At 43.8% G+C, this 27,004-nt stretch overlaps 1 protein-coding gene across 1 annotated transcript in view; it reads left to right on the forward strand.

Annotated features, from left to right (window-relative positions):
- The first annotated feature begins 949 nt into the window (after positions 1-949).
- The window catches only part of itga2.2 (integrin, alpha 2 (CD49B, alpha 2 subunit of VLA-2 receptor), tandem duplicate 2), a 131,849-nt gene continuing 105,794 nt past the window's right edge, over positions 950-27,004 (forward strand). The window contains exon 1 of the mRNA XM_080185564.1: positions 950-1,081. Coding sequence (XP_080041690.1) covers positions 1,033-1,081 — 49 coding nt within the window. The 5' untranslated portion in view covers positions 950-1,032. The remainder of the gene's footprint in view (positions 1,082-27,004) is intronic.

Consider the following 27,004-nt stretch of genomic DNA (forward strand, 5'->3'; position numbering starts at 1 on the left):
GGGAGGTGGGGGGAGGGGGGGGAGGGGCGGAGGAGGAGGGGGGGAGGGGTGGGGGAGGGGAGAGGAGGGGTGGGGGGGTGGGGGGGAGGAGGGTGGGGGGGTGGGGGGGAGAGGGGGGGGTGGGGGGGAGGAGGGGTGGGGGGGTGGGGAGAGGGGGGAGGGGTGCGGGGGGGAGGAGGGGAGAGGGAGAGGGGGGAGGGGTGCGGGGGGAGGGAGAGTGAGGGGGAGGAGGGTGGAGGGGGAAGAAGTGGTGGAGGGGAGGGGATTGGGGGTTTGAGGAGGGGGGAGGTTTGAGGAGGGGTTGTTTGAGGAGGGAGGGTTTGACGAGGGGGGTTTGGGGAGGCGAGGGGTTTTGAGGAGGTGGTGGGGTGGTCATCTGGATACCGGGACACACAATTCATATCTAAAGTTCTGGTTTCTTCTCAGTGTAGCTGTCTGAAATGGGGTTAAAACCTTCACCTTTGGACTTAAAAAACAGATAAGCTACTGCTAAAAAGAATTACTCACTTCAGCAGAAAGTTGCAGTGGTAGAGAGAAATGGCACAATTAAAAATGGCACTAAAACAAGCTGAAAGATTGGAAAATGAAGGAAGGAAAGGGAAAGAGAGTTCAAATATAACAATCATAAAATTGCTTTGTGGAGGTAGGGAGGTAGTGTTTGTCAACTGAAAGAACTGAAGGCGTGACCCAAACAGAACCTTAACCAAGCTGTGGTTTGCATAAATTTATACTTATCTTCAAAGGACACTACCAGCAACAGAGCAGGTAATTCTGAGTGGGAGAGTAATGTTTATTTCTCTAGTTTAATAAATGGAAACATTTCCTATGTTTGCAGGAGACTTTAAAAGTTTAACAAACTTTATTTTTTGAAGGTGTGGAAATAACGTCACAGTCTGATAATAAGTACTGACTTAATCAGAGCAGAGCTATTTGACGTCGACAGACAGAGGGGGAGAGTAGCTGGGAACTGCAATTAGAGAGAGTGCTGGAGCCAGAGAAGCTGTTTGAATTTGAGTGAACTCACATCCAGCTATGGGTTCCAGCAGACAAGGGCTTATTTCTTTTTTACTCCTTGTCCAAGGTAGGAACATCATGAGCCTTTGTCTGTGATGACTTTTCTCAAAGGTTTGGATTGTGCAAATGACTGAGAAAGTATTTTGAGCCTTGCTTCATTGTTTTAACGAAAGTATTTGTGTATATTCTGTACAAAAATTAATAATTGTGGTTGTTAAAATCTATTCCTGTTAATGTGTTCACTTTATCTCAGTCCAAACTTCTGCCAGGCATTTTTTTTCACTTTTAAGCAGAAGGTGTTCTTCATTATCACAATGTTTGTTGAGAACATTATGTCTGCCTTTGCTATTAATTGTGAGTCAACTTCAGTGATTGCTGATAGCTCCAGTGCTGCATTGGTAAAAGTGACTAAAATTATTAAAAGCACATGGCTACAATTCAGGCTGTTTAAACTACCTTTAATCCTGTGGAAGTTAAGGTTCTGTTGCTCCAGGCTGATAGTCTAAGTAGTTTTAGCTAAAATAAAAGGTCTGTAGACCGGAGAATGAAGTGTTCTGAAAAGCTAATATCAATTCTTTTGGTAGCATGTGAACTATCTTGTAAATTCCAGCAGAATGAACTGATAGTTCAGAGCTCCAAAACAGATACATGTTTTACTTTGACTCCTTTGTTGATTTCTTTCAAGGTCCACCAATGATAAGTGCAGCACGTGGAAGCAAAAAAGACAACTATCCTGTTGTTTTTTGTGGAATTGTTTCTCAGCGTGCAATTATCCACAAGCTTTGAACATAGATTATCATTTTGAAATACTCTTTTATTAAAATTACCTGATGCTGCATGTGCACCATTGTAGAGTCCTGCACTGCAAGCTAATCCTGCAAGTTTACCAACGAACAGTCCTTTTGCATTTGTTAACCCAACCTGAATTAATAGGAGGCACACAGGGTATGACAAAGTCACTGGTTTGTAGCTCAAAGTCATGTTTGTTCATGTTTCAAATAGGCGTGATACTAGAAATTTCAGCGATTGTTTGCCTTCAGGCAACATGAATATATTTTTTAATGATAAGATGTTTGGCACAGTTATACTTTGAGTTTGAAACTGTACTGTCGTGCAGTGATTATTGTACATGAATCTGTAGTAATCCATATAGCTGGACTAATAACTCAGAGAGCATGGCCAGGACTTTACCAGCCCCATGGTAGCTGGAAGGGTCTCAGAAGGTGTTGGGAGGGAGGCCCAACTTCTTTCTGCTGCTACCTGGTATTCCCAAAAGCAGAATGGCAGTTGTGCAGGCACCTACCAATTGGAGGCAAATGGAAGATTAGCCGAATTAATTGACCAATTAACTACCATTTTATAACCTGGTTGACTTTTTATTGGCAGTTGAATGGTCTCATGTCTTGTGGGGAGATCAGAGAATACAACAAAGCTACCCAGTAGCTCCCCACAGTGGAGGAACTTCCTTTCTGGAGGCTCCATGTCCCATGGAGGAGCCCATCTCCATCCCCACCCCCAGCAACTCCAACACCACAGTTCACCCCCTCCGATTACCAGGGCCCACTTGCCAGCTGGCCCTTACATACTGAAAATATTTCTTATCCACCCTTTGAGCATGCTTCAACATGGCGGCACCCTTCCTTTCACCCTGCAAACTCAACAGTAGCTACCTCTAAATGTGACACTGATGAGATTACCGAGCTGCCCGCTAATTCCAGACAGAGACCGAACAAATTCTGGCCAGTTCTGAGTCTGAGCCAGACCAATCTTCTAGGAGAGTGGAATGGTGGAGGGGAGCAAACCTGGACCAGCAGTATTTCCCTGTACTTTCATGGAGTCAACAAGAACACTTCTAGCATGGATCCATTCAAATATAATTCATAAAAGGGTTTATTGGCCCTTTCTTGAGTGGCTTCCAGCTGTCACTCTGCTGGAGAAGCTGCTCAACATAAGAACATAAGAACATAAGAAATAGGAGCAGGAGTAGGCCATCTAGCCCTTCGAGCCTGCCCTGCCATTCAATAAGATCATGGCTGATCTGAAGTGGATCAGTTCCACTTTCCCGCTTTCTCCCCATAACCCTTAATTCCCTTGTCTGTCAAAAACCTATCTACACGTGACTTAAATATATTTAGCGAAGTAGCCTCCACCACTTCAGTGGGCAGAGAATTCCAGAGATTCACCACCCTTTGAGTGAAGAAGTTCCTCTTCAACTCCATTCTAAACTGCGTCCCCCCCCCTTATCTTGAGGCTGTGCCCTCTAGTCCTGCTATCCTTTCTAAGTGGGAAGAATCTCTCTACCTCTACCCTATCCAACCCTTTCATTATCTTATATGTCTCAATAAGATCCCCCCTCATCCTTCTAAACTCCAACGAATACAGACCCAGTCTATTTAGTCTCTCTTCATAGTCCAACCCCCTCATCTCCGGTATCAGCCTAGTGAACCTCCTCTGCACTCCCTCCAAGGCCAATATATCCTTGCACAAGTACGGCGACCAAAACTGCACACAGTACTCCAGCTGCAGCCTCACCAGTGCCCTGTACAGTTGCAGCAAGACCTCCCTACTTTTATATTCTATCCCCCTCGCTATAAAGGCCAGCATCCCATTCGCCTTCTTGATCATCTGCTGCACCTGCAGACTGGGTTTTTGCAACTCATGCACAAGGACCCCCAGGTCCCTCTGCACCGTAGCATGCTGCAGCTTTTCGCCCTTTAAATAGTAATCCCTCCTACTACTATTCCTGCCAAAGTGGATAACCTCACACTTGCTAACATACTCCATCTGCCAGGTCCTCGCCCACTCGCTCAGCCTATCCAGATCCCTCTGCAGACTTTCCACACCCTCCGCACAATTTGCTTTTCCACTCATCTTTGTGTCATCAGCAAATTTCGTCACCCTACACTCAGCCCCCTCCTCCAGATCATCTATATAAATGGTAAATAGTTGAGGCCCCAGCACCGATCCCTGCGGCACTCCACTAGTCACCAACCGCCAAACAGAATAGCACCCATTGATACCAACTCTCTGCCTCCTATTAGACAACCAATCCTCTATCCACGCTAACACCCTACCCCCAACACCATGCACCCTAACCTTCTGAAGCAACCTTTTGTGCGGCACCTTATCAAACGCCTTTTGAAAATCGAGAAACACCACATCCACCGGTTCCCCTCTGTCTACCGCACTAGTCACATCCTCATAGAAATCCAATAAATTCGTCAAACATCTGACACAACAGAGCTTGCAGATCACAAACTCCACCCAGCTGTATACAACCCTGAACAGGAGTCCTGGCCTCAGGACCCTGACTTGTATGCACCAATAGGATTTCCTGGACACCAAAGAGGAACTCAATCCCGATGTGGGTACAGTTTTATTGCAGGGCAGCTCAAGTGCCAGAAACTAAAATTTGCACAACTGGGTAAAGCTAAAATCAAATCTCCCCTTCATTTGTTCACATTTTTCAGGAAACATGCCCTTTCACATAACCTCATTTCTTCCACTCCACACCAGCCTCACCACTATCCCATCTCTGTGGCCTCACATAGACTGTAACGCCATAAGGTATAGCAGCAGAATTAGGCCGTTCAGCCCATTGAGTCTACTCTGCTATTTGATCATGTCTGATATGTTTCTCAACCCCACTCTTCTGCCTTTTCTTTGTAACCTTTGATCCCCTTATCAATCATGAACCTATCTGTCTCTGTTTTCAATATACTCAATGACTTACCTCCACAGCCTTCCGTGGCAATGATTGCTCTTGGTTCACCATCCTCTGGCTGAAGAAATTTTTCCTCATCTCGGTTCTAAAGGATCATCCCTTTAATCTATAGCTGTGCCCTTGGATCCTAGTCTCTCCTACTAATGGAAACATCTTATCCATGTCCACTCTATCCAGATCTTTCAGTATTCTGTAAATTTCAATGAGACGCCCCCTCATACTTCTAAACTCCATTGTGTACAGAGCCAGAGTCCTCAAACGCTCCTCATACATCAAGCTTTTCATTCCAGGATCATTCTTGTGAACCTCCTCTGGACCCTCTCCAAGGCCAGCACAACCTTCCTTAGATACAGTGACGAAAATTGCTCACAATATTCCAAACGTGGTCTGACCAGAGCCTTAGAAAGCCTCAGCAGTACATCCCTGCTTTTGTACTCTAGTCCTCTCAAAGTGAATGCTAACATTGCATTTGCCTTCCTTACTACCAACTCAAACTGCAAGTTAATCTTACAAGAATCCTGAACTTGGGTGCAAACTTGTAGTGCATTGACATTTACTTCCTGCGGTGCCCTGCTTCTGTGTAAAATGCTTCATCGTAAATTTTCTGGTACAAAACCCAATGATAGTTTATCTTGTCTGCTAGGAATAGTGCTGCCGGAACTTTATAAGTGTATGCTTTGAAAGATAAGCAGCATGTATTCAAGATTGGTGTGTGAGTTTTTAAGTTTTTAATGCTTATTGCACTGTTCATGGAAACAAAGAATTTTTTGTGCTGTCATTTCTGAGCTTCCCCATTCATACCGGCAAGCATATAAATGTCTGTAAATGCACAATAGTCATTTATCAATGTCCCCTGTCTGTCAGGATAAAGTTTCCTTTGTCACCCTTGAGTTACCATCTTGAATGTGGATGATTACAGACTCACTGTCTTACAGGAATAGTCTAAAGAAAGTGACATTAGAAAAGGGAATCAAACAAAGAAGGTTTATTGTTTGCTGTTCCACTGCAAAAAAAAGGCTTTCTTTCCTGTAGTCATTAATGATTGATCAAGAACAGAGTGCCCGTGCAGTGGTATCGTAAAACAAATTTGAGCACTGCTTTCTTTACACTTAATTCATTGCAACAATCCAAATCATTTGGAGCTTGAAGGCTGTATTTTTTTCCTCCTGTGGACTAATCATTTGTATTTAGTAATTGTGTTTGCAGAATAATGTTCAATGACTTCATCCCACCCATTGCTGACTCTCAATGGAGTACACCGTCCATGTAGGAGGATTCCAGTTAATTGTTGGCTGGATTGCTCAATGGAATGTCTGATGGAGGCACAATGTCTCAAGGGAAAATCCAAAATCTCTCATCAGACTTTTGCCGTATCATATCTTTACTGTTCAAATGCGTAAGAGCAGTGACCTGATCATCACAGTGAAACCCTTGATTTTCTCTCTCATCTGTCAGAGTAAAGGAAAAAGAGTCATAAAAGGATAAGTAGAATGATTCAAATTTAAAGAAACATTGGGAGAAAATGTATCTAGATTTAAATAGACTGACAGAAATGAATTGAATTTATGCAACGACTTTCACAACCTCAAAACATCCCATAGCATTATACAACCAATTAAGTGTTTTTGAAGTATAGTTACTCTTGTAATTACTGGAAAGACTGAAGCCATTGTATTTGCTCCCTGTCACAAGCTGAGTTCCCTAGGCAATGTCTAACGCCAAACTAGGCTGTTTGCAAGCTTGGCATTCTAGCTGAGCCAAGATGACTTACTGACCTTATGTCTGTTCCATCATGAAGCCTGCCTACCTTTATCTCCGTAATATAACCTTCCTCCTTCAGTCCTACAATTCTCCAAGTTCTTTGTGTTCCTCCAATTCTGGCCTTTTGTACATGCAGAATTTTAATTATGCCACATTGGTAGACATGCTTTCAATTACCTGTGCCGTATGCTGTGGCATTCCCTCCATAAACCACTCTTCACCTCCTTTTCCTGTTCTATTATCTCCTTCTATGGCCCGGTGTCATAGAATCATAGAATCTCTTCGGTGAAGAAAAGGCCATTCAACACATTGGGAGGGATTTTATAGCTGCCCTCATCACAAAACCGTAAAATCCCAGCTGAGGTCAATGGAACTTTCCATACCCCACCCCTCACCTACCCCGATTCTTGTGGTGAGTGGAACGGTAAAATTGTGGCCATTGAAACTGCACTGAATTTCTGAAAGAACATCTTACCCAGGTCCTCTTCCCACCTTACCTCTGTAATTCCACACATTTACCATGACAAATCCAACTAACTCACAGCCTTAGGACACTAAGGCCGGAATTTTACCAGCACACCTGCCCCGATTCGGGGGGAGAGTGAGGCTCGGAGAACAGCATTCTCCGTTGACCTCGGGCAGAATTGTACAAACCTCAGACAGGCCTGCTGGTAACATTCCACTTTAAGGGGCAATTTAGCATAGACCAATCCATCGAACCTGCACATCTTTGGACTGTGAGAGGAAACCGGAGCACCCAGAGAAAATCCACACTGACATGGGGAGAATATATAAACTCCACACAGTCACCCAAGGCCAGAATTAAACCCAGGTCCCTGGTGTAGTGAGGCAGCAGTCTAACCACTGTGCTACTGTGTCGCCCTGTCTACAGGCAGAAATTTGTCTTCAACTGTATTGCTAAGCAAGTGGTATCACATCAAGATTCTCCAATGAAAAGCCACTCTTAAACTCAGTAGAATTAAATATTAGGCTGGCCACTTAATGGGCCACAGTCTCCAATTATTTGTTTTACATACCTTCCCGCAGTTTTGGCAGTTACGTGGAGAACTCCCCTGCATTTCTTCAAAATAATACCATGGATTCTTTAATGCCCACCTGAGGGGCTGGCACAGTGGTTAGCACTGCTGCCTCACAGCGCTAGGGACCCCAATTCAATTCCCAGCTTGGGTCACTGTCTGTGCGGAGTCTGCGCCTTCTCCTCATGTCTACATGCATTTCCTCCAGCTGCTCCAGTTTCCCCCCACAGTCTGAAAGACATACTGCTTAGGTGCATTGGCCATACTAAATTTTCCCTCTATTCCTGAACAGGCACCAGACTGTGGTGACTAGGGGATTTTCACAGTATTCATTGTCGTGTTAATGTAAGCCTACTTGTGACTGATAAATAAAACTTACTCTAAAGAATACAGAGACTCAGTGTGACACCTCATCTGACAGACAGCGCTTCTAACAGCACACCCCGAGTAATCCTCTTAAGGGTCATTATGAGCAAGTCTTTTGGTCTCTGGATCATTGGAGATCAGACATACGCCTTTAGTCCTTTAGTGAACCTACATTGATACTGTCCAGGAAGTTCCAACTTCCAATGGGCAATTCCCCTGCTCCCTTGGACCCTCTGCAAATGTCTCTGACTCTAAGTAACAGTCGGAGACTTCAGACAGTTCTGATTTACTTATCTGGATAATTACCCAAAAAATACTACACAGATTAAAACTTGGGTCTAACAGCTGAGTAACAATTGACCGCACCTATCACCCACTCCTGATCCTCCAACTACCCCCCTCAACCACCCAACCACTCTCAGGAATGCTATCCAACCACCCACCTAGCTCTTACCCATATATCCGCCACCTACCTATCCATATAACCATCTCACCCACATACTTACCCTACCCATTTATTCCTTACCCCTTTCACCCACTTACCCATGATATCCATTGGCCTACCTCACTTACTCATCCATTCATAAATATTAAAATTGGGCCTTTAAATTTACTGTATAGCAGCTATTGCCACTAAAAGTGCTGTGTGTCTTCTGCGCTGATACTCTTCAAAGACCTCTACATGTGTTGCTATGCTGAATGAGTTCTTCAAGATGCTGCATGGGAAGTCAGATCCTTTTAAATGTAACCAGCTAAGTGCCTAGTTTGCTGACTGATCAGAAGGTCTGATACTGATTGGAAGATTTGGGCCCACGTGTCCATGTGTCTAGAGTGGGATTTGGATTCATGATTTTCTGAATCTGAAACAAGGATATTCACAACTGAGCCACTGCTGACAGATGTTACCTAGTAAGTAACTATTGAATTGTTTTAGCATTGCAGTTTTAGTTAAAGGAGCTGAATGCTCTATTATTTTAAGCTTAATCCCATAACATTTCTGAGATTTCTTTAATCTCTATAATAGGCTGGGAATTATATATTACTGTTTCATTGAAGGAACAAGTTTGAAATTAACTTGGTATGGTGATGGGAACCAGAATGTAACATTAAAAAGGGAAAACAAAAGGCATAATGGACTAGGAGCTCTAGAGTAAGAAATTGCAGGGTGTTAAGTGAGTAGAGTAAGAGGGAATGCAGTAAGGTATAATTTAGGCTTCCATTGCAATGTGAGCACACAAAGTGTGGTAATAGTAGTGAGCCGCAGCACAGATGGACATGGAGGACAATGATATTGTGACAATAAGGGAGATTTGGCTCAAAGATATTCCTGATACAGAATCCTAAGGAAAGGTGATGGGCGGCAGTATGAGTAATCAGATAATTTTTAATATTGCCCTTAGAATGTGAGCATTATTAGCAAGACCAGCATTGATTGTCCATCCCTAATTGCGCCTTGAGGAGGTGATAGTGGGCTATTTTCTTGAACCACTGCAGTCCAAGTGATGTCGATACACTCAAAGTGCTTTTTTCTGTAGCCGTTTTGATACAACATGTGGCTTCCTAGGCCCTTTCAGAGGATGGTTAAAAGTAAACCACATTGCTGTGGATCTGTAGTTGCATGTAAACCAGAGCAAGTAAGGATGGTTCACCAAGGCTCCGAAGAAAATCCAGTAGTTTAATAACATAAGATGTTCATTCCAGATTTATCAGTTAATTAAACACAAATTCCTGACCTATCAAGTGGGCACAACTTTCCCATCTTGCCTACCATGAGAATCGTAGTGAACAGGACAGAAAATTCGACAGACCACTTAGAGGTCCATTAACCTTGGGCTGGAATTTAGAGTCTTGGGGCATGCGCAGTCAGAAAATCCAGCCCAATGTTTAGACTCAGGTCTCCTGATTATTAATCCAGGCTTCAGGATTACTATTCTAGTTAAATTGCCACAGTGCCACCATTCTGCTAAGGGAGCAAATATGTCAAACAACAAAGAAAATTACAGCACAAGAACAGGCCCTTCAACCCTCTAAACCTGCACCGACCGTGCTACCCAACTTATCAAAAACTCCTAACCTTCTAGGCGCCATATCCCTCTATTCCCATTCTATTCATGTATTTGTCAAGATGCCCTTTAAAAGTCACTACCATATCCGCTTCTACTATCGCCCCCGGCAACGAGTTCCAGACACCCACCACTCTCTGTGTAAAAAATTTGCCCCGTACATCTCCTTTAAATCTTGCTCTCGTATCTTAACCTTACGCCCCCTTGTGGTTGACACTTCCATCCTGGGAGAAACCTTCTAACTATCCACTCTATCCATGCCTCTCATAATCTTGTAGACTTCTATCAGGTCACCCCTCAACCTCCATCATTCCAGTGAGAATAAACCAAGTTTCTCCAACCTCTCTTCATAGCTAATGCCCTCCATATTAGACAATACCCTGGTAAATCTTTTCTGTACCCTCTCCAAAGCCTCCACATCCTTCTGGTGGTGTGGCGACCAGAATTGAATATTATGTTCCGAATGCGGCCTAACTAAGGTTCTTTAAGCTGCAACATGACTTGCAAATTTTTAAACTTAATGCCCCAGCCAATGAAGGCAAGCAGGCTATATGCCTTCTTGATATCTTCTCCACTGCATTGCCACTTTCAGTGACCTGTGTACCTGTACACCCAGATCCCTTTGCCTATCAATACTCTTAAAGGTTCTGCCATTTACTGTATATTTCCTATCTGTATTAGATCTTCCAAAATGCATTACCTCACATTTGTCCAAATTAAACTCCATCTGCCATCTCTCCACCCAAGTCTCCAACTGATCTATATCTTGCTGTATCCTCTGATCCTCATTGCTAAGGGCAAATCCACCAACCTTTGTGTCGTCTGCAAACCTACTAATCAATCCAGTTACATTTTCGTCCAAACCATTTATATATATTACAAACAGCAAATGTCCCAGCACTGATCCCTGAGGAACGCCACTTGTTACAGCCCTCCATTCAGAAATACGCTCTTCCACTGCTACCCTCTGTCTTCTTTGACCGTGCCAGATTTGTATCCACCTTGCCAGTTCACCTCTGATCCCATGTGACTTCACCTTCTGCACCAGTCTGTCATGAGGGACCTTGGATCAATCATCTTTGTCACTTCCTCAAAAATCTCAATCAAGTTCACGACCTCCCCTTCACAAAACCATGTTGCCTCCCTGTAATATGTCCACTTATTTCCAAGCAGGAGTAAATTCTGTCTCGAAGGATCCTCTCCAAGAATTTCCCTACCATGATGTAAGGCTCACCGGCCTGTAATTACTTGGATCATTCTTGCTATCCTTCTGAAACAAAGGAATAACATTGGCTATTCTCCAATCCTCTGGGACCTCCCCTGATTGGAGATGCCTGCATTGAACTGGGGTAAACATAACAACAGGTTAAAGTCCACAGGTTTATTTGGTAGCACAAGACACAAGCTTTCGGAGCACTGCCTCTTCATCCTATTGAAAGATGTTCCACTATCCTGATGAAGTGCTGCTCTTTCATCCTGGATGGAGGAGCAGCGCTCTGAAAGCGAGTGGCTTGTACTGCCAAATAAACCTGTTCAACTTTAACCTGGTGTTGTGAGACTTTTTACTGTGTATAAATCCCCTGTAGCCAGTGAGGATACAAAGATTTCTCTCAAGGTCCCAGCAATTTTCTCCCTTGCCTCTCTCAGTATCCTGAGGTATATCCCATCAGGCCCTGGGGACTTGTCTACTTTAATATTTCTCAAGAACCCCAATACCTCTTCCTGTTTGATCTCAACATGACTCAAACTATCTACATGCTCTTTGCCAGATTCATCATGCACTAAGTCCTTTTCCTTGGTGAATACTCATGCAAAGTATTCATTTAATACCTCGCCCATTTCCTCTGGCTCCATGCATAGATTCCCTCCCTTGTCCTTGAGTGGGCCAAATCTCTCCCTGGCTATCCTCTTGCTCTTTATATTTGTATAAAAAGCCTTGGGAATTTTCTTAATCCTGCTGGCCAATGCTTTTTCGTGACCCCATTTGGCTCTCCTTACTCCTTGCTTTAGTAAATTTCTACTTTCCTTATATTCCACACTTGCTTCGTGTGTTCCCAGCCTCCTAACTTTGATAAATGCTTCCTTTTTCTCTTTGACTAAGTTCACAATATCTCTCGTTATCCAAAGTTCCCAAAACTTGCCATACATTCCCTTCATCCTTACAGGAATGTGCTCGTCCTGAATCCTTATCAACTCACACTTGAAAGCCTCCCACATACCAGATGCTGATTTGCCCTCAAACACCTGCCCTCAATCTAAATTCTTCAGTTCCTCCCTAATATTGTTGTAATTGAAAAGTTAGCACCTTAACTTGAGGATTAGACTTATCTTTCTCAATCAGTACCTTAAAACATACTGAATTGTGGTCACTGTTTCTGAACAGCTTCCCTACTGAAACATCGACCACCTGTCTCATTCCCCAATACCAGATCCAGTGTTGTCCCTTCCCTTGTTGGACTATCTACATATTGTTTCAAGAAGCCCTCCTGGATGCTCCTTACAAACTCTGCCCCATCCACACCCCTGTCATTAAGTGAGTCCAAGTCAATATAAAGGAAGTTAAAATCTCCGACCACAACAACTCAGTTACTTTTACAGCTTGTCAAAATCTGCCTACATGTCTGTTCCTCTATTTCCCAATAGCAACTGTGTGGCCTTTGGTAAACCCCCAACACTGTGACCACAGCCTTCCTATTCCTGAGCTCGATCCATGTTGTCTCATTGTATGAGCCCTCCGAGGTGTCCTCCCACAGTACAGCTGTGATATTGTCCTTAGTAGGAAGTCTCACAACACCAGGTTTAAACCCAACAGGTTTATTTGATAGTAAATGCCACTAGCTTTCGGAGTGCTGCTCCTTTGTCAGGTGAGTGGAGAGTTCTGATCACAAACAGGGCATATAAAGGCACATACAGTTTACAGAATACTGATTAGAATGTAAGTCTTTACAGCTAATCTGCTATTCAAGTCTTAAAGGTGCAGACAATGTGAGTGCAGATAGCATTAAGCATAGGTTAAAGAGATGTGTATTGTCTCCAGACAGGACAGTAAATGAGATGTTGCAAGTTCAGGCAAGTCATGGGAGTCATAGATAGTGTGACATGAACCCAAGATCCGTCCTCATGTGTGTAGAACTTGGCTATCAGTTTCTGCTCAGCAGCTCTGCTCTGTCGTATGCTGTGAAGGCCGCCTTGGAGAACGTTTACCCGAAGATCAGAGGCCGAATGCCCGCGATCGCTGAAGTGTTCACCAACAGGGAGGGAACAGTCTTGTCTGGTGATTATCGAGCGGTGTTCATTCATCCATTGTCGTAGTGTTTGCATGGTCTCCCCAATGTACCATGCCTTGGGACATCCTTTTCTGCAGCGTATCAGATAGATAACATTGGTCGAGTTGCAAGAGTATGTACCGTGTACCTGGTGGATGGTGTTCTCACTTGAGATGATGGCATCTGTGTCGATGATCTGGCATGTCACGCAGAGGTAGCTGTGGCAGGGTTGTGTGGTGTCGTGGTCACTGTTCTCCTGAAGGCTGGGTAGTTTCTCCCACCCCTTTTACATCCACCTCTATCCCACCTAAAACACCTGCATCCTGGAAAGTTAAGCAGCCAATCCTGTCCTTCCCTTAACCAGGTCTCTGTAATGACAACATCATAGTTCCTAGTACTAATCCAAGCTCTAAGTTCATCTGCCTTACTTGTTATACTTCTCGCATTGAAACAAATGCACTTCAGTCCACCAGACCTTTTCTGATTAGCAATCCTATCTGCCTGCTGCTTCTCTGAGTCTTACTGTCTCTAATCTCTGGTTCCCCTTCAGCTAATTCATCTTTGCTTTGGCTCCCACACCCCCTAAACTAGGGAGGACTAGTTTAAACCCTCCCATGTGACACTAGCAAACCTCCCAGCCAGAATATTTATGCCCTTCCAGTTTAGATGCAACCCATCCTCCTTGTACAGGTCTCACCTGCCCATGGAAGAGACCTTAATGATCCAGACATCTGAAACCTTCCATCCTACAGCAGCTGTTTAGCCACGTGTGGGGCTGCACTATCTTCCTATTCCTAGCCTCACTACCATGTGGCACAGGGAGTAATCGGAAATTACAACCTTAGAGGTCCTGCTTTTTAACTTTCTACCTAACTCCCTAAACTCTGCTACAGAACCTCATCACTCTTCCTGCCTATGTCATCAGTACCAATACATACCACAACCTTTGGCTGTTCACCCTCTCTCTTCAGAATGCTTTCTGTCCATTCAGAGACATCCTGGACCCTGGCACCAGGGAGGCAACATGCCATCCTGGAATCTCTTTCACGTCCACAGAAGCGTCTATCTGCACCCCTAACAATAGAGTCCCCTATAACTATTGCTCTGGCCCTCTTTGTCCCTCCCTGCTTAATAACAGAGCCAGCTGTGGTGCCACTGCTTTGGCTGCTGCTGCTGTTATCCCGTGATAGGCCATCTCCCCCAACAGTATCCAAAATGGTATACTTGTTAGAGAGGAGGATGACCACAGGGGATTCCTGAATTGACTGTCTGCTCCTCTTAGCGGTCACCCATCTATCTGCCTACACTTTGGGTGTGACCACGTCTCTAAAGCTTCTATCGATACTTTCCGCCTCCTTCATGCTCCTAAGTGCATCCAACTGCTGCTCCAACCTATCCATGTGTTTTGTAAGTCCATGCAATTGGGTGCACTTCCTACAGACATAGTTGTCCAAGATACTGGAAGCATCATGGATCTCCCACATCTCACGCGTGCAGCACTTAACTCTGATATTTCAGGCACCAAATAGATTATTTGAGGAAATGTATAAAACTCTTACCTTCACTTTTACCTTCTCACAGTGGCCTTTTTTTTCGGTCAGAGGAGGAGGGAGGGAGGGAAACACTAGAGGATAAGTGCAGAATTTTGGTTAAAGGTAAGAAACAATAGAGGAACTATACTGACTATACCCTACAGGCTGCCAACTAATGCAGAAAAAACAGAGGAACAAATTTGTCAAGAAATTACAGAGCTGCAAGAAGCATAGATTAGTAAGAATGGAGGATTTTAATTGTCCTAACTTAGACTTGGATAATAATGGTGTAAAGGATGGAGATGTGAGACAGGTTTTTGAAGTGCATTCAGGGGAATTTTCTTGGTCAAAATGCCTACATCCCAATTAGGAAGTAGGTATTGTTGGATCTAGGACTAGGGAATGAAGTAGTTCAAGTGGGTAAAGTGTCAGTAGAGAAACATTTAAGACACAGTGATCATTGTATCATGAGGTTTAGGTTAGCTTTGGAAAGGACAAGAAGTATTAATTGTGGGAGGGACGAGTTTAATGGGGTGCGAACAGATCTAGCCCAGATAAATTAGAATCAAAGATTTATAGGCAGAGCTTCATGGAACAATGACTGCCTTTAAAGAAGAGATATTTTGAGTGTCATCATGTTCAAAAGGAGAAAAGCAGGACAAAGAAAAGCCAGAGCTTGCTGAGTGACAAAAGAGATAGAATTTAACATGAAGAAGACAACTGATGCTTGTTGCAAATGTCAGGCAGATAATACAAAACCAGGCTAAACATACAGAGTTCAGAGGAAAGGTGAAAAAATTAATAGGAGAAACAAAGAGAGAGCATAAGAAGACACTGGCAGCTAATGCAGAAGGAAATCCAAGTTTCCTCTTAGTATATAAATAGTAAAAGGATAACGTAGGGAGGGATGATACCGATTAGGGACCAAAAGACAATTTATGTATGGAGGCAAAGGGCATGGACGAGGTACTTAATGAATACATACATTTATCTTTACCAAGGAAGAAGATGCTGTTAAAGTCTTGCTGAAAAGAGGAAGTAGTTTGGATGGGCTAAAAATTAATGATGAAGAGGTTGCTTAAAGTTAATATGTCACCAAGGCCAGATGATTTGCATCCAAAAATACTGAAAGAAGTTTGAGTGGAAATTGCAGAGATATTGACCATTTTAACCCTCCTTAATTGCACGGGAAAGTAGAACATAGAACATTACAGTGCAGAACAGGCCCTTCGGCCCACGATGTTGCGCCGACCAATTAAAAAAGCAATGACCGTCTAACCTTAAACCAATCCCTTTCCATCCATAAACCTATCCACGGATCTCTTAAACGCCCCTAAACTAGGGAAGGTGCAAGAGAATTGGAGAACTACCTCACAAGAGGTTATTGCAGAAGGTCAAGGGACATGGAGTTGGGGGTAGGGTGTTAGCGTGGATAGAGGATTGGTTGTCAAATAGGAGGCAGAGAGTGGGGGTCAACGGGTGCTATTCGGATTGGCGGATGGTGACTAGTGGAGTGCCCCAGGGGTCGGTGCTGGGGCCTCAGCTTTTTACCATTTATATAGATGATCTGGAGGAGGGAACCGAGTGTAGGGTGTCGAAATTTGCTGATGACACCAAGATAGGGGGAACGGCAAATTGTGCGGAGGGTGTGGAGAGTCTGCAGAAGGATCTAGATAGGCTGGGCGAATGGGCCAGGAAATGGCAAATGGAATTTAATGTTGGCAAGTGTGAGGTGGTCCACTTTGGTAGGAATAATGGTAGGAAGGACTATTACTTACGGGGCGAAAAACTGCAGCAGGCAACGGTGCAGAGGGACCTCGGGGTCCTTGTGCATGAGTCGCAAAAACCCAGCCTGCAGGTGCAGCATGTGGTCAGGAAGGCGAATGGGATGCTGGCCTTCATAGCGAGGGGGATTGAACATAAAAGTAGGGAGGTCTTGCTGCGGCTGTATAGGGCATTGGTGAGGCCGCAGCTGGAGTACTGTGTGCAGTTTTGAGCATCGCACCTGCGCAAAGATATTTTGGCCTTGGAGGGAGTGCAGAGGAGGTTTACTGGGCTGATACCGGAGTTGAGGGGGTTGGGCTATGAGGAGAGGCTGAATAAACTGGGCTTGTACTCGTTGGAGTTTAGAAGAATGAGGGGAGATCTCATTGAGACATATAAGATGATGAATGGGATGGATAGGATAGAGGTGGAGAGACTCTTCCCGCTCAAAAAAGACAGTAGAACTAGGGGGCACAGCCTCAAGATAAAAGGGGGGCGGTTTCGAACGGAGTTGAGGAGGAACTTCTTCACTCAAAGGGTGGTGAATCTCTGGAATTCTCTGCCCGTTGAAGTGGTGGAGGCTGCCTCGCTAAATATTTTTAAGACGCGGGTTGATGGGTTTTTGATAAGAGAGGGGATTAAGGGTTATGGGGAGAAAGCGGGAAAGTGGAACTGAGCAGCGACAGATCAGCCATGATCTTATTGAATGGCGGGGCAGGCTCGAAGGGCTGGATGGCCTACTCCTGCTCCTATTTCTTATGTTCTTATGTTCTTATGTAACTGCAAATATTACACCCTTGTTCAAAAGAAAAACTGAATGAATAAACCCAGTAACTACAAGCCAACCAATTTAATCCTTGGTGATGGGAAGACTTCTAGAAATAATAATCTGGGACAAAAATTAATAGTCACTTGGATGAAAGTTGATTAATTCAGGAAAGCCAGCACTGATTTGTTAAAAAGAAACTATGTTTAGCTAACATGGTTGAGTTTTTTTGAAAAGGTAACAGACAAGATTGATGAGGGCAATAGGGTTGAGGTGCTGTACATATATTTCAAAGGCGTTTGATACAGTGACACTTAACAGACTTATCAACAAAGTAAAGACCATGGAATAAAATGGGCAGTGGCAGCATGGTTACAAGGTTCCTGAGTGACAGGGAACTAAGTGTTAGTGAACTGATGCTTTTCAGCCAAGAAAAATATAGACCGGAATTTTACTGTCCCATCCTCCATGGGAATCAGAGTGGGCAACGGGTGAATCACGGAAAGTCTGTTGTCCTTGGGGGAGATTTTACATTTTCGGGATGAGTGAAGCTATAAAATCCCACCCATACAGTGAAGTTCCTCAGGAACTGGTAATCAGATCACTGCTTTTCATGATAAATGATTATGAATATTACAGAACTGTCATAAGAATCCAACATTTCACTAATATTTAGGGAAGTCACCAGCATCTCTACCCAGTCTGGTCTATACATGGTTCTAATTCCACAAATTTTCAAACATTCTCTGAGCACACCCCTTCCCCATCTCCGCCACCTCCAATGCTGCCTCACTTGGCTTGATAAAATTTCACCCAATATTTCGGGTTGGTGGTGTTCCATCAGATAGCCTATCACCAAAGAGCTTGCTGGGATTTTACAGCATTATTTTTCATTTCCGTTTTCTAGCATATGCAGTAGTTCACTTCTGTTGAACATGTGAAATTGTCCATTTTCTCAAGAAGAATAAAAGAGTTTATTAACTAAATGGTGAGAGATTGCAAAGCCCTGAGGTGCCAAGGGATCTGTGTGCCTCACTGCATAATATCAAGTCACTAATATGCAGTACAGCAAGTAATTAGGAAAGCTAATCAAATGTTTTGTCTCTTGTGAGGGGAATTCAATGCAAAAGTAGGCTCTGCTTCAGTTATACAGGACACCAGTAAGACCACAACATACATTATTTAAGAAAAAATGTAAATGAATTGAAAGTTGCTCAGAGAGGCTTACCAGTCTAATAGCTGATTTGTCTTATGAGTAAGCATTGGATAGCCTCGGCTTATATTTGCTGGAGATTTGAAGACTAAGAGGAGGCTTGATTGAAACATAAAGGATACTGAGGGGTCTTGATAGGGTGTATGTGGAGCGGATGCTTCCTATTGTGGGAGAATAGAACATAGAACAGTACAGCACAGTACAGGCCCATCAGCCCTCAATGTTGTGCCGAGCTGTGTCCAAACCCAAGATCAAGCTATCCCACTCCCTATCATTGTGGTGTGCTCTATGCGCCTATCCAATAACCACTTGAAAGTTCCTAAAGTGTCCGACTCCACTATCACAGCAGGCAGTGCATTCCACACCCCTACCACTCTGAGTAAAGAATCTACCTCAGACATCCCTCCTATATCTCCCACCATGAACCTTATAGTTATGCCCCCTAGTAACAGCTACATCCACCCGAGGAAATAGTCTCTGCACGTCCACTCTATCTATCCCCCTCATCATCTTATAAACCTCTATTAAGTCACTTCTCATCCTCCTCCATTCTAAAGAGCAAAGCCCCAGCTCCCTCAACCTTTCCTCATAAGTCGTACCCTCCAAACCAGGCAGCATCCTGGTAAATCTCCTCTGCACTCTCTCCAGTGCCTCCACATCCCTCTTATAATGAGGTAACCAGAACTGAACACAATATTCCAAATGTGGTCTCACTAATGTCTGGTATAGTTGCAGCATAACCCCACGACTCTTAAACTCAAACCCTCTGTTAATAAACGCTAACACATTATAAGCCTTCTTTGAGGCTCTATCCACTTGAGTGGTGGATATGAACCCCACATTCCTCAGAACCCTGCCGTTGACCCTGTAATCCACATTTAAGTTTGTCCGATCAAAATGAATCACCTCACGCTTATCAGGGTTAAACTCCATCTGCCACTTTTTGGCCCAACTCTGCATCCTATCAATGTCTCTTTGCAGCCTGCAAGAGCCTTCCACCTCATCCACTACTCCACCAATCTTGGTGTCATCAGCAAATTTACTAACCCACCCTTCAGCTCCCTCTTCCAAGTCATTGATAAAAATCACAAATAGCAGAAGACCCAACACTGACTCATAAGAACATAAGAACATAAGAAATAGGAGCAGGAGTAGGCCATCTAGCCCTTCGAGCCTGCCCCGCCATTCAATAAGATCATGGCTGATCTGTCGTGGCTCAGTTCCACTTTCCCGCCCTCTCCCCATAACCCTTAATCCCTTCTCTTATCAAAAACCCATCAACCCGCTTCTTAAAAATATTTAGCGAGGCAGCCTCCACCACTTCAACGGGCAGAGAATTCCAGAGATTCACCACCGTTTGAGTGAAGAAGTTCCTCCTCAACTCCGTTCTAAACCGTCTCCCCTTTATCTTGAGGCTGTGCCCCCTAGTCCTACTGTCTTTTTTGAGCGGGAAGAGTCTCTCCACCTCTATCCTATCCATCCCATTCATCATCTTATACGTCTCAATGAGATCTCCCCTCATTCTTCTAAACTCTAACGAGTACAAGCCTAGTTTATTCAGCCTCTCCTCATAGCTCAATCCCCTCAACTCCGGTATCAGCCTAGTAAACCTCCTCTGCACTCCCTCCAGGGCCAAAATATCCTTACCACTCCTGTGGTACACTGCTGGTAACTAGCCTCCAATCTGAAAATTTTCCTTCCACCACCACCCCCTGTCTTCTATGAGACAACCAGTTAATTATCCAATCAGCCAAATCTCCTTATCTTCTTCATGAGCCTACCATGGGGAACCTTATCAAATGCCATACTAAAATCCATGTATACAACATCAACTGCTCTACCTTCATCCAAACACTTAGTTACCTCCTCAAAGAATTCAATCAAATTTGTGAGGCGGGACTGACCCCTCACGAAACTGTGCTGACTATCCCGGATTAAACTGAATCTTTCCAAATGGTCATGAATCCTATCTCTCAGGACCCTTTCCACTGACTTACCGACCACCGAAGTAAGACTAACTGGCCTCTAATTACCAGGGTCATTCCTATTTCCTTTCTTGAAGAGAGGAACAACATTCACCACTCTCCAGCCCTCTGGCACAATCCCCATGGATAGAGAGGACCCAAAGATCAAAGCTAAAGGCTCCGCAATCTCATCCCTTGCCTCCCAAAGTATCCTAGGATGTATCCCATCTGGCCCAGGGGACTTATCAACCCTCAGGTTTTTCAAAATTGCTAATACATCTTCCCTCAGAACGTCTACCTCCTCCATCCTATCAGCCTGTATCACACACTCATCCTCAAAAACATGGCCCCTCTCCTTAGTGAACACTGAAGGAAAGTATTCATTCAACGCCTCACCTATCTCTTCTGACTCCATGCACAAGTTCCCACTACTATCCTTGACTGGCCCTAACCTCACCCTGATCATTCTTTTATTTCTCACGTAAGAGTAAAAAGCCTTGGGGTTTTCCTTTATCCGACCTGCCAAGGACCTCTCATGCCCCCTCCTAGCTCTCCTAAGTCCTTTCTTTAACTCATTCCTAGCTACCTTGTAACACCCAAATGACCCAACTGAACATTGTTTTTTCCTCTTAACAAGACATTCAACCTCCTTTGTGAACCATGGTTCCCTCACTCGGCCACTTCCTCCCTGCCTGCCAGGGACATACCTATCAAGGACACGCAGTATTTGTTCCTTGAAAAAGCTCCACTTTTCGTTTGTGCCCATACCTGACAGTTTCTGCTCCCATCTTATACTCCCTAATTCTTGCCTAATCACATCATAAATACCCCTGCCCCAATTATAAGCCTTGCCCTGCCGTGTGACCCTTTCACTCTCCATTGCAATAATGAAGGACACTGAACTGTGGTCACTATCTCCAAAGTGCTCTCCCAACAAATCTAACACTTTGCCCGGTTCATTATCCAGCACCTCCTGTCGGCTTATCCACGTATTGTGTCAGGAAACTCCCCTGCACACGCTGTACAAAAAGTGTCCCATCCAAACTATTCAACCTATAAAGGTTCCAATCAATATTTGGAAAGTTAAAGTCGCCCATGATAACTACCCTGTGACCTCTACACCTATCCATAATCCACTTTGCCATTTCCTCCTCCACATCTCTATTACTATTTGAGGGCCTATAGAAAACTCCTAACAACGTGACTGATCCTCTCCTAATTCTAACTTCAGCCCATATTACCTCAGTAGGCAGACTGCCCTCGAAATGCCTTTCAGCAGCCGTTAAACTATCCTTGATTAACAATGCTACTCCTCCACCTCTTTTAATTGCCTTCCCTACTCTTACTGAAACATCTATACCCCGGAACTGCCGACAACCATTCTTGTCCCTGTTCTAACCATATCTCCGTAATGGCCACAACATCATAGTCCCAAGTACCAATCCACGCTCCAAGTTCACCTACCTTATTCCTGATGCTCCTTGCATTGAAGTAGATACACTTCAACCCACCAACCTGTCTACCTCTACACTCCTGTGACCTTGGTACTTTCCTCAGTACCTCACGACCCTCAACACTGGCTTTTGGACTACATCTCATTTTCCCATCCCCCTGACAAATTAGTTTAAACCCACCCCTGCCAAAGACCCGACGCAAATTTCCTTCCCAGGATATTAGTGACCCTCTGGTTCGGGTGCAAACTGTCCTGTCTGTACAGGTCTCACCTTCCCCAGAATGTGCTCCAATTATCCAAGTAAATGAAATCCCCTCTCTTACACCATCCCTGTAGCCACATGTTAATCTGCACTCTCTCCCTGTTCCTCAACTCACTAGCACGTGGCACCGGCAATAAACCGGAGACGACAATACGCTTTGTCCTAGCTTTCAGCTTCCAGCCTAGCTCCCTAAATTCCTGTTTTAAATCCCCATCCCTCTTTCTACCTATATCGTTGGTACCAATGTGCACCACGACCTGCTGATCCTCCTCCCCCTTAAGGATCTTGAAAACACGGTCCGAGACATCATGGACTCTTGCACCCGGGAGGCAACATACCATCCGTGAGTCTCTTTTGCTGCCACAGAACCTCCTATCTGTCCCTCTAACCATCGTGTCCCCAATTACTATTGCTCTCCTCCCTTCCCTTCTGAGGCACAGGGACAGACTCAGTGCTCGAAGTCCAGTCACTCTGGCTTACCACTGGTAGGTCATCCTCCTCAACAGAATCCAACACAGAATACTTGTTGCTGAGGGGAACAACCACAGGGGATGTCCGCACTGGCTACTTCCTCCAAGCCCCTCTCACTGTCACCCATCTATTTTCATTTTTTGGAGTCTCCAAATCCCTGAAGCTCTTATCTATGATCACCTCTGCCTCCTGAATGATCTGAAGTTCATCCAGCTCCAGTTCCCGAACGTGGTTTTTGAGGAGCTGGAGATGGGTGCACTTCCCGTTGGTGAAATCAGCAAGGACACTAACGGCATCCCTCACCTCAAACATCCTGCAGGAGGAACATTGCACTGCTTTCACTGCCATTCCCTCCAGATAAAAAGAAAGATCTTGCCTGATATTCCCTCAGTCCTTAGGTTTGAGGAATAAACGAAAAAAAAGAAAAAAGAAGAAAGCTTACCTGCTCTCACTCCAAGTCTTTTTTTTTGGTTAGAGGAGGGGGGAGAATGGGAGACTCTATAAGAGTAGAGTCTCAGGCTTCCTCCCCATTCAAATTTATTGTGGGGGGGGAACCTTCCCACGTCTCACTAGGGCCTACTTCCAGTTTTACACTCATGGTTTAGAAAAAAGAACTCCGAAAAAAGTAAGGTAAAAATCCCCCTTAACTACAAGCTCTCTTTACTGAATCACCACTCCAACTGCTCCTGTGGAAACAATGAGGTTGAACCCTGTAAGGTAAGTATCTTTTAAAGGTAAAAAAAGAACCTTCCCAGGTCTCACTGGAATCTAGACCAGGGAGTCATTGTTAAAAAATAAGGCGTTGCATATTAAAACAGAGGTGAGGTGAAATATTTTCTCTCAGAGTCGAGAGTCTTTAGAATTCAAAGCAGTCTTTGAATATTTTTAGGTCAGAGATGGATAGATTCTTGGTAAGCAAGGGGGTACTCGGGGGTAGGAGGGATGCAGATTTGATGTTACTATCAAATCAGCCATTCACATATTAAATGGCGGAGCAGGTTCAAGGGGCTAAATGGCCTACTCCTATTCCTTATTCATACATTTGTAAGACGGAGGAAGGGGATCTGACTGAAAAAATTGATCACTTTTGCTAAATATCAGTTGTTAGTTTCAACTGATAAAACTGATAACTCTGTTTTCACCTAGCAAATTATTTGTTTTAACTGTGTGTCCAAAGTTTTGCTCCACACCCATTGTTAATGATTACTGGAGAATTGTGTTCTGCAGCTCCCACCATTTCAATTAAGTTTTGTCTTTGTTGGACTTACCATTAACTCTGACTGGAATTCACATTTCCATGGTTACCATAACCAGCCTGCAAACCAAGCACAAGCTGAATTCCAAGTAGTATGTTGCCTGCAGTTACGTTCCAGCATGTGTGAGAGGGTGATCTCTATAAATAAAACAACAATTCAACAGCAAACAGTTTCATTGTCTAATAAATCAAATCCTACTCAAAAAGCAACTTTTAATTCAATTTAACTAAAGAGATCCAGATGCTTTAAGCATTGTAATTATCACTGAACTAGTTATAGTAACATGCCTTAAATTTTGTTTAACGTTAAATAATTGAAGCTATAAAATTTAAGTAATGGTCACTTTTGGGTACATTTTGATTCCATGACTTTTGGAGGTTTTAAAACCATTTCTGAAAGACTATACACTTTTCTCCAAGAAGTTTGTAATAAAGACAAATATATCAACATGATATCCATATTAGAAATAAATTATTAGTCGTACAAGCTATGAATTTTAGAGCTAACGTTATCTCACTGGTAGCACTATCGCCTCAATTAATTGATTACAGAATCAAACTGAACTTCAGGATTTGAGTAAATGATCTCGGCTGATACTTCACTGGAATGACTGAGAGACACTGCTGCAGAGTGCTGTTCTGCAGAGAAGACGTTAAACTGAGATCCCATTTTCCAATTCTGACTAATGCACAACTTGATCAGGGAAGATATCCCATTGTTCTCGATATCAGCATATTCCTCCAGAACCAGCCTGATAAACAAATAGACTTGCTGGTCCATCCATTTGCTGCTTGTAGATTCTTCTGTATACACTAAAATATATTTATTAGTGTCACAAATAGGCTTACCTTACCACTGCAAAGAGGTTACTGTGAAAATCACCGTGTTGCCATATTCCAGCGTCTGTTCAGATACACTGAGGGAGAATTTAGCATGGCCAATGTACCTAACCAGCACATTTTTCAGAATGTGGGAGGAAACCCGTTCAGCCTGCAAACAGACAGTGACCCAAGCCGGGAATCTAACTGGGGTCCCTGGCTCTGTGCTGTGGCAGTGCTAACCACTGTGCCATCTCTAGCTGCTGTGTTTGCTTTTAAATGCAGTGAGGAACTTCCAAAAAAAATTGCAAAGCATGTTAAGCTTTGCTGAATATGTGAAATACATGTTCATAATATGTCTGAACTTTTGGAATAATCATCAATCGCGTATAAATTTAGTACCTGAGAAATCTAGTTTTTTTTTCAGAAATGAAAATCAGGAGCACATAGATTAATTTGGATTAATTTGAAGCGTTGGGATAAGTTATTCTTCCTTACAATTCATTATATTATGTACAAATGGCTGCCCTATTTTAGATCTGTTATTTACCGAGCATGTCACTTCATGACTGGCAGACATGTTGCAGCTTAGCTTTCAAGAATTACAGTAGATTCAAAGACAAGCTTATTCATTCCAGAGGGACTTAAAGAAAGCTTGAAGAGGTAGCCAACCTTAGCCTAATCTCTGATTCTTTCAGCTGTTCATCAGCTTAGATAAGATTTTTTTTAAACTCATAAAATTGAGTTATAAGATCATTTACAGCACAGAGTAAGGCCATTTGACCCATCAAACCTATCCCAGCTCTCCATAGAGCAACCCAGTTAGTTCCATTATCTCCAATTGCCCACAAAATTCTCTTTGTAATCAATGGTTGGCTCCTCTCTCACCACCCGTTAGGCAGTGATTTGTAGATCATTAACATTGCTGCATAAAAAATGTTCTTCCTCAATTTTGTGCTCCCCCTCACCCACCCAATCTTTGTACCATCAACCATGGAAATAAGTTTTCCTTGGCTTCCTTATCCAAACCTGTCAGAATCTTGTACACCTTTACAAAATCACGCCCCCCTCCCCGCCGCCCCACCCAATCTCCTTTGCTCCTGATTTATCAGGCCAATGCCAGGACTATTAAATTATAGGCGTGAAGAGAGCCTAAGGGCATGCTACAGCTATTTCCAATGGAGCTGAGAGCAAAGGGAGAATTAACATTAAACAATGCTTTTCACTGTTTGCTAATACATCTGACAATAATAAATCAAATCAAACTTTATGAAGGATTTTGCTAGAATGGATAGGAAAAGACTACACCCAGAATTTTACACATCCTCCCCAAACAGATTCTGAGGCTGTGGAGAGAGCGTAAAAATGCCTGGATGGAATTCCCTCTGGGATCTTGTCTGCCCCAAACTGTTCTTAATTTACTACATTGAGGTGTGCAGGGTCTCAGAGAGGAAGCTCACCCTTACCCTAATTTAGGTCATTAAATGGCCGGCTAATGACTACTAATGGCCTCTTCCCAGTTTTTAGGCTGGCAGGCAGATGATGGATCACAGAGGAAAACCCAAAATTGGGCAGGAAATGAAGGGGGCTGCCTCTAAAGTCCCCTTCTGACCGGGGTTACCCTCCCCTTTGGGCCTGGTGATCTCCAGACATCCCACCCTCATCCCAACCTATCCGCCAAGTCCCCAGTTTCCCCTTTCCCAACCCCCTAGGTCTTCTCTATCCAGCATTACTGCTTTATCTCTGCCATATTGAGTTCCCAACACTTAGTTCCAGACAGCTAGCTGCAGTGCCTCTTCTGGCCACTGCAGTGCTGTTTCTGGAATGACTGGAAAACTGCTGGCCAATCAGACTGGCTGGCAGCTTTACAAGGCAGGTGGATTCCCAACCCCAGTGACAGGTGTAGGTCCCACATTCTGTCAGTCAATGCTTATGAGTGTGTGAAATGGCATTGGGCCAGCCAAAATTATTGGTGATGCATTCTCCATTGATTCTTCTGGGGGGAGGAGGGGGGCTCATCTGAAAAACTTGGCTTTTATCTTCTGACTGGGGAGTCCCAAATTTCCCTGATATGATTTCTGCTGCTGCTGATCTGTAAAACAAGTATTGTGTTCACTGCTGGCCTTGGGAGAGATACAGTTTCTTGTGTGTCATTTATGTATACATTTGTACAAAACAATAGTGCAATAATGCTATAATCAGCTAAACCAGCGGAAAACTTTACTGCAGCTTTTCATTAGTAATTTTTTTAACACACTTAGACTGAATTATGAA

Source organism: Carcharhinus amblyrhynchos, chromosome 1 (assembly GCF_965287045.1).
Source record: "Carcharhinus amblyrhynchos chromosome 1, sCarAmb.v2.hapA, whole genome shotgun sequence".
Classification (NCBI taxonomy): Eukaryota; Metazoa; Chordata; class Chondrichthyes; order Carcharhiniformes; family Carcharhinidae; genus Carcharhinus; species Carcharhinus amblyrhynchos.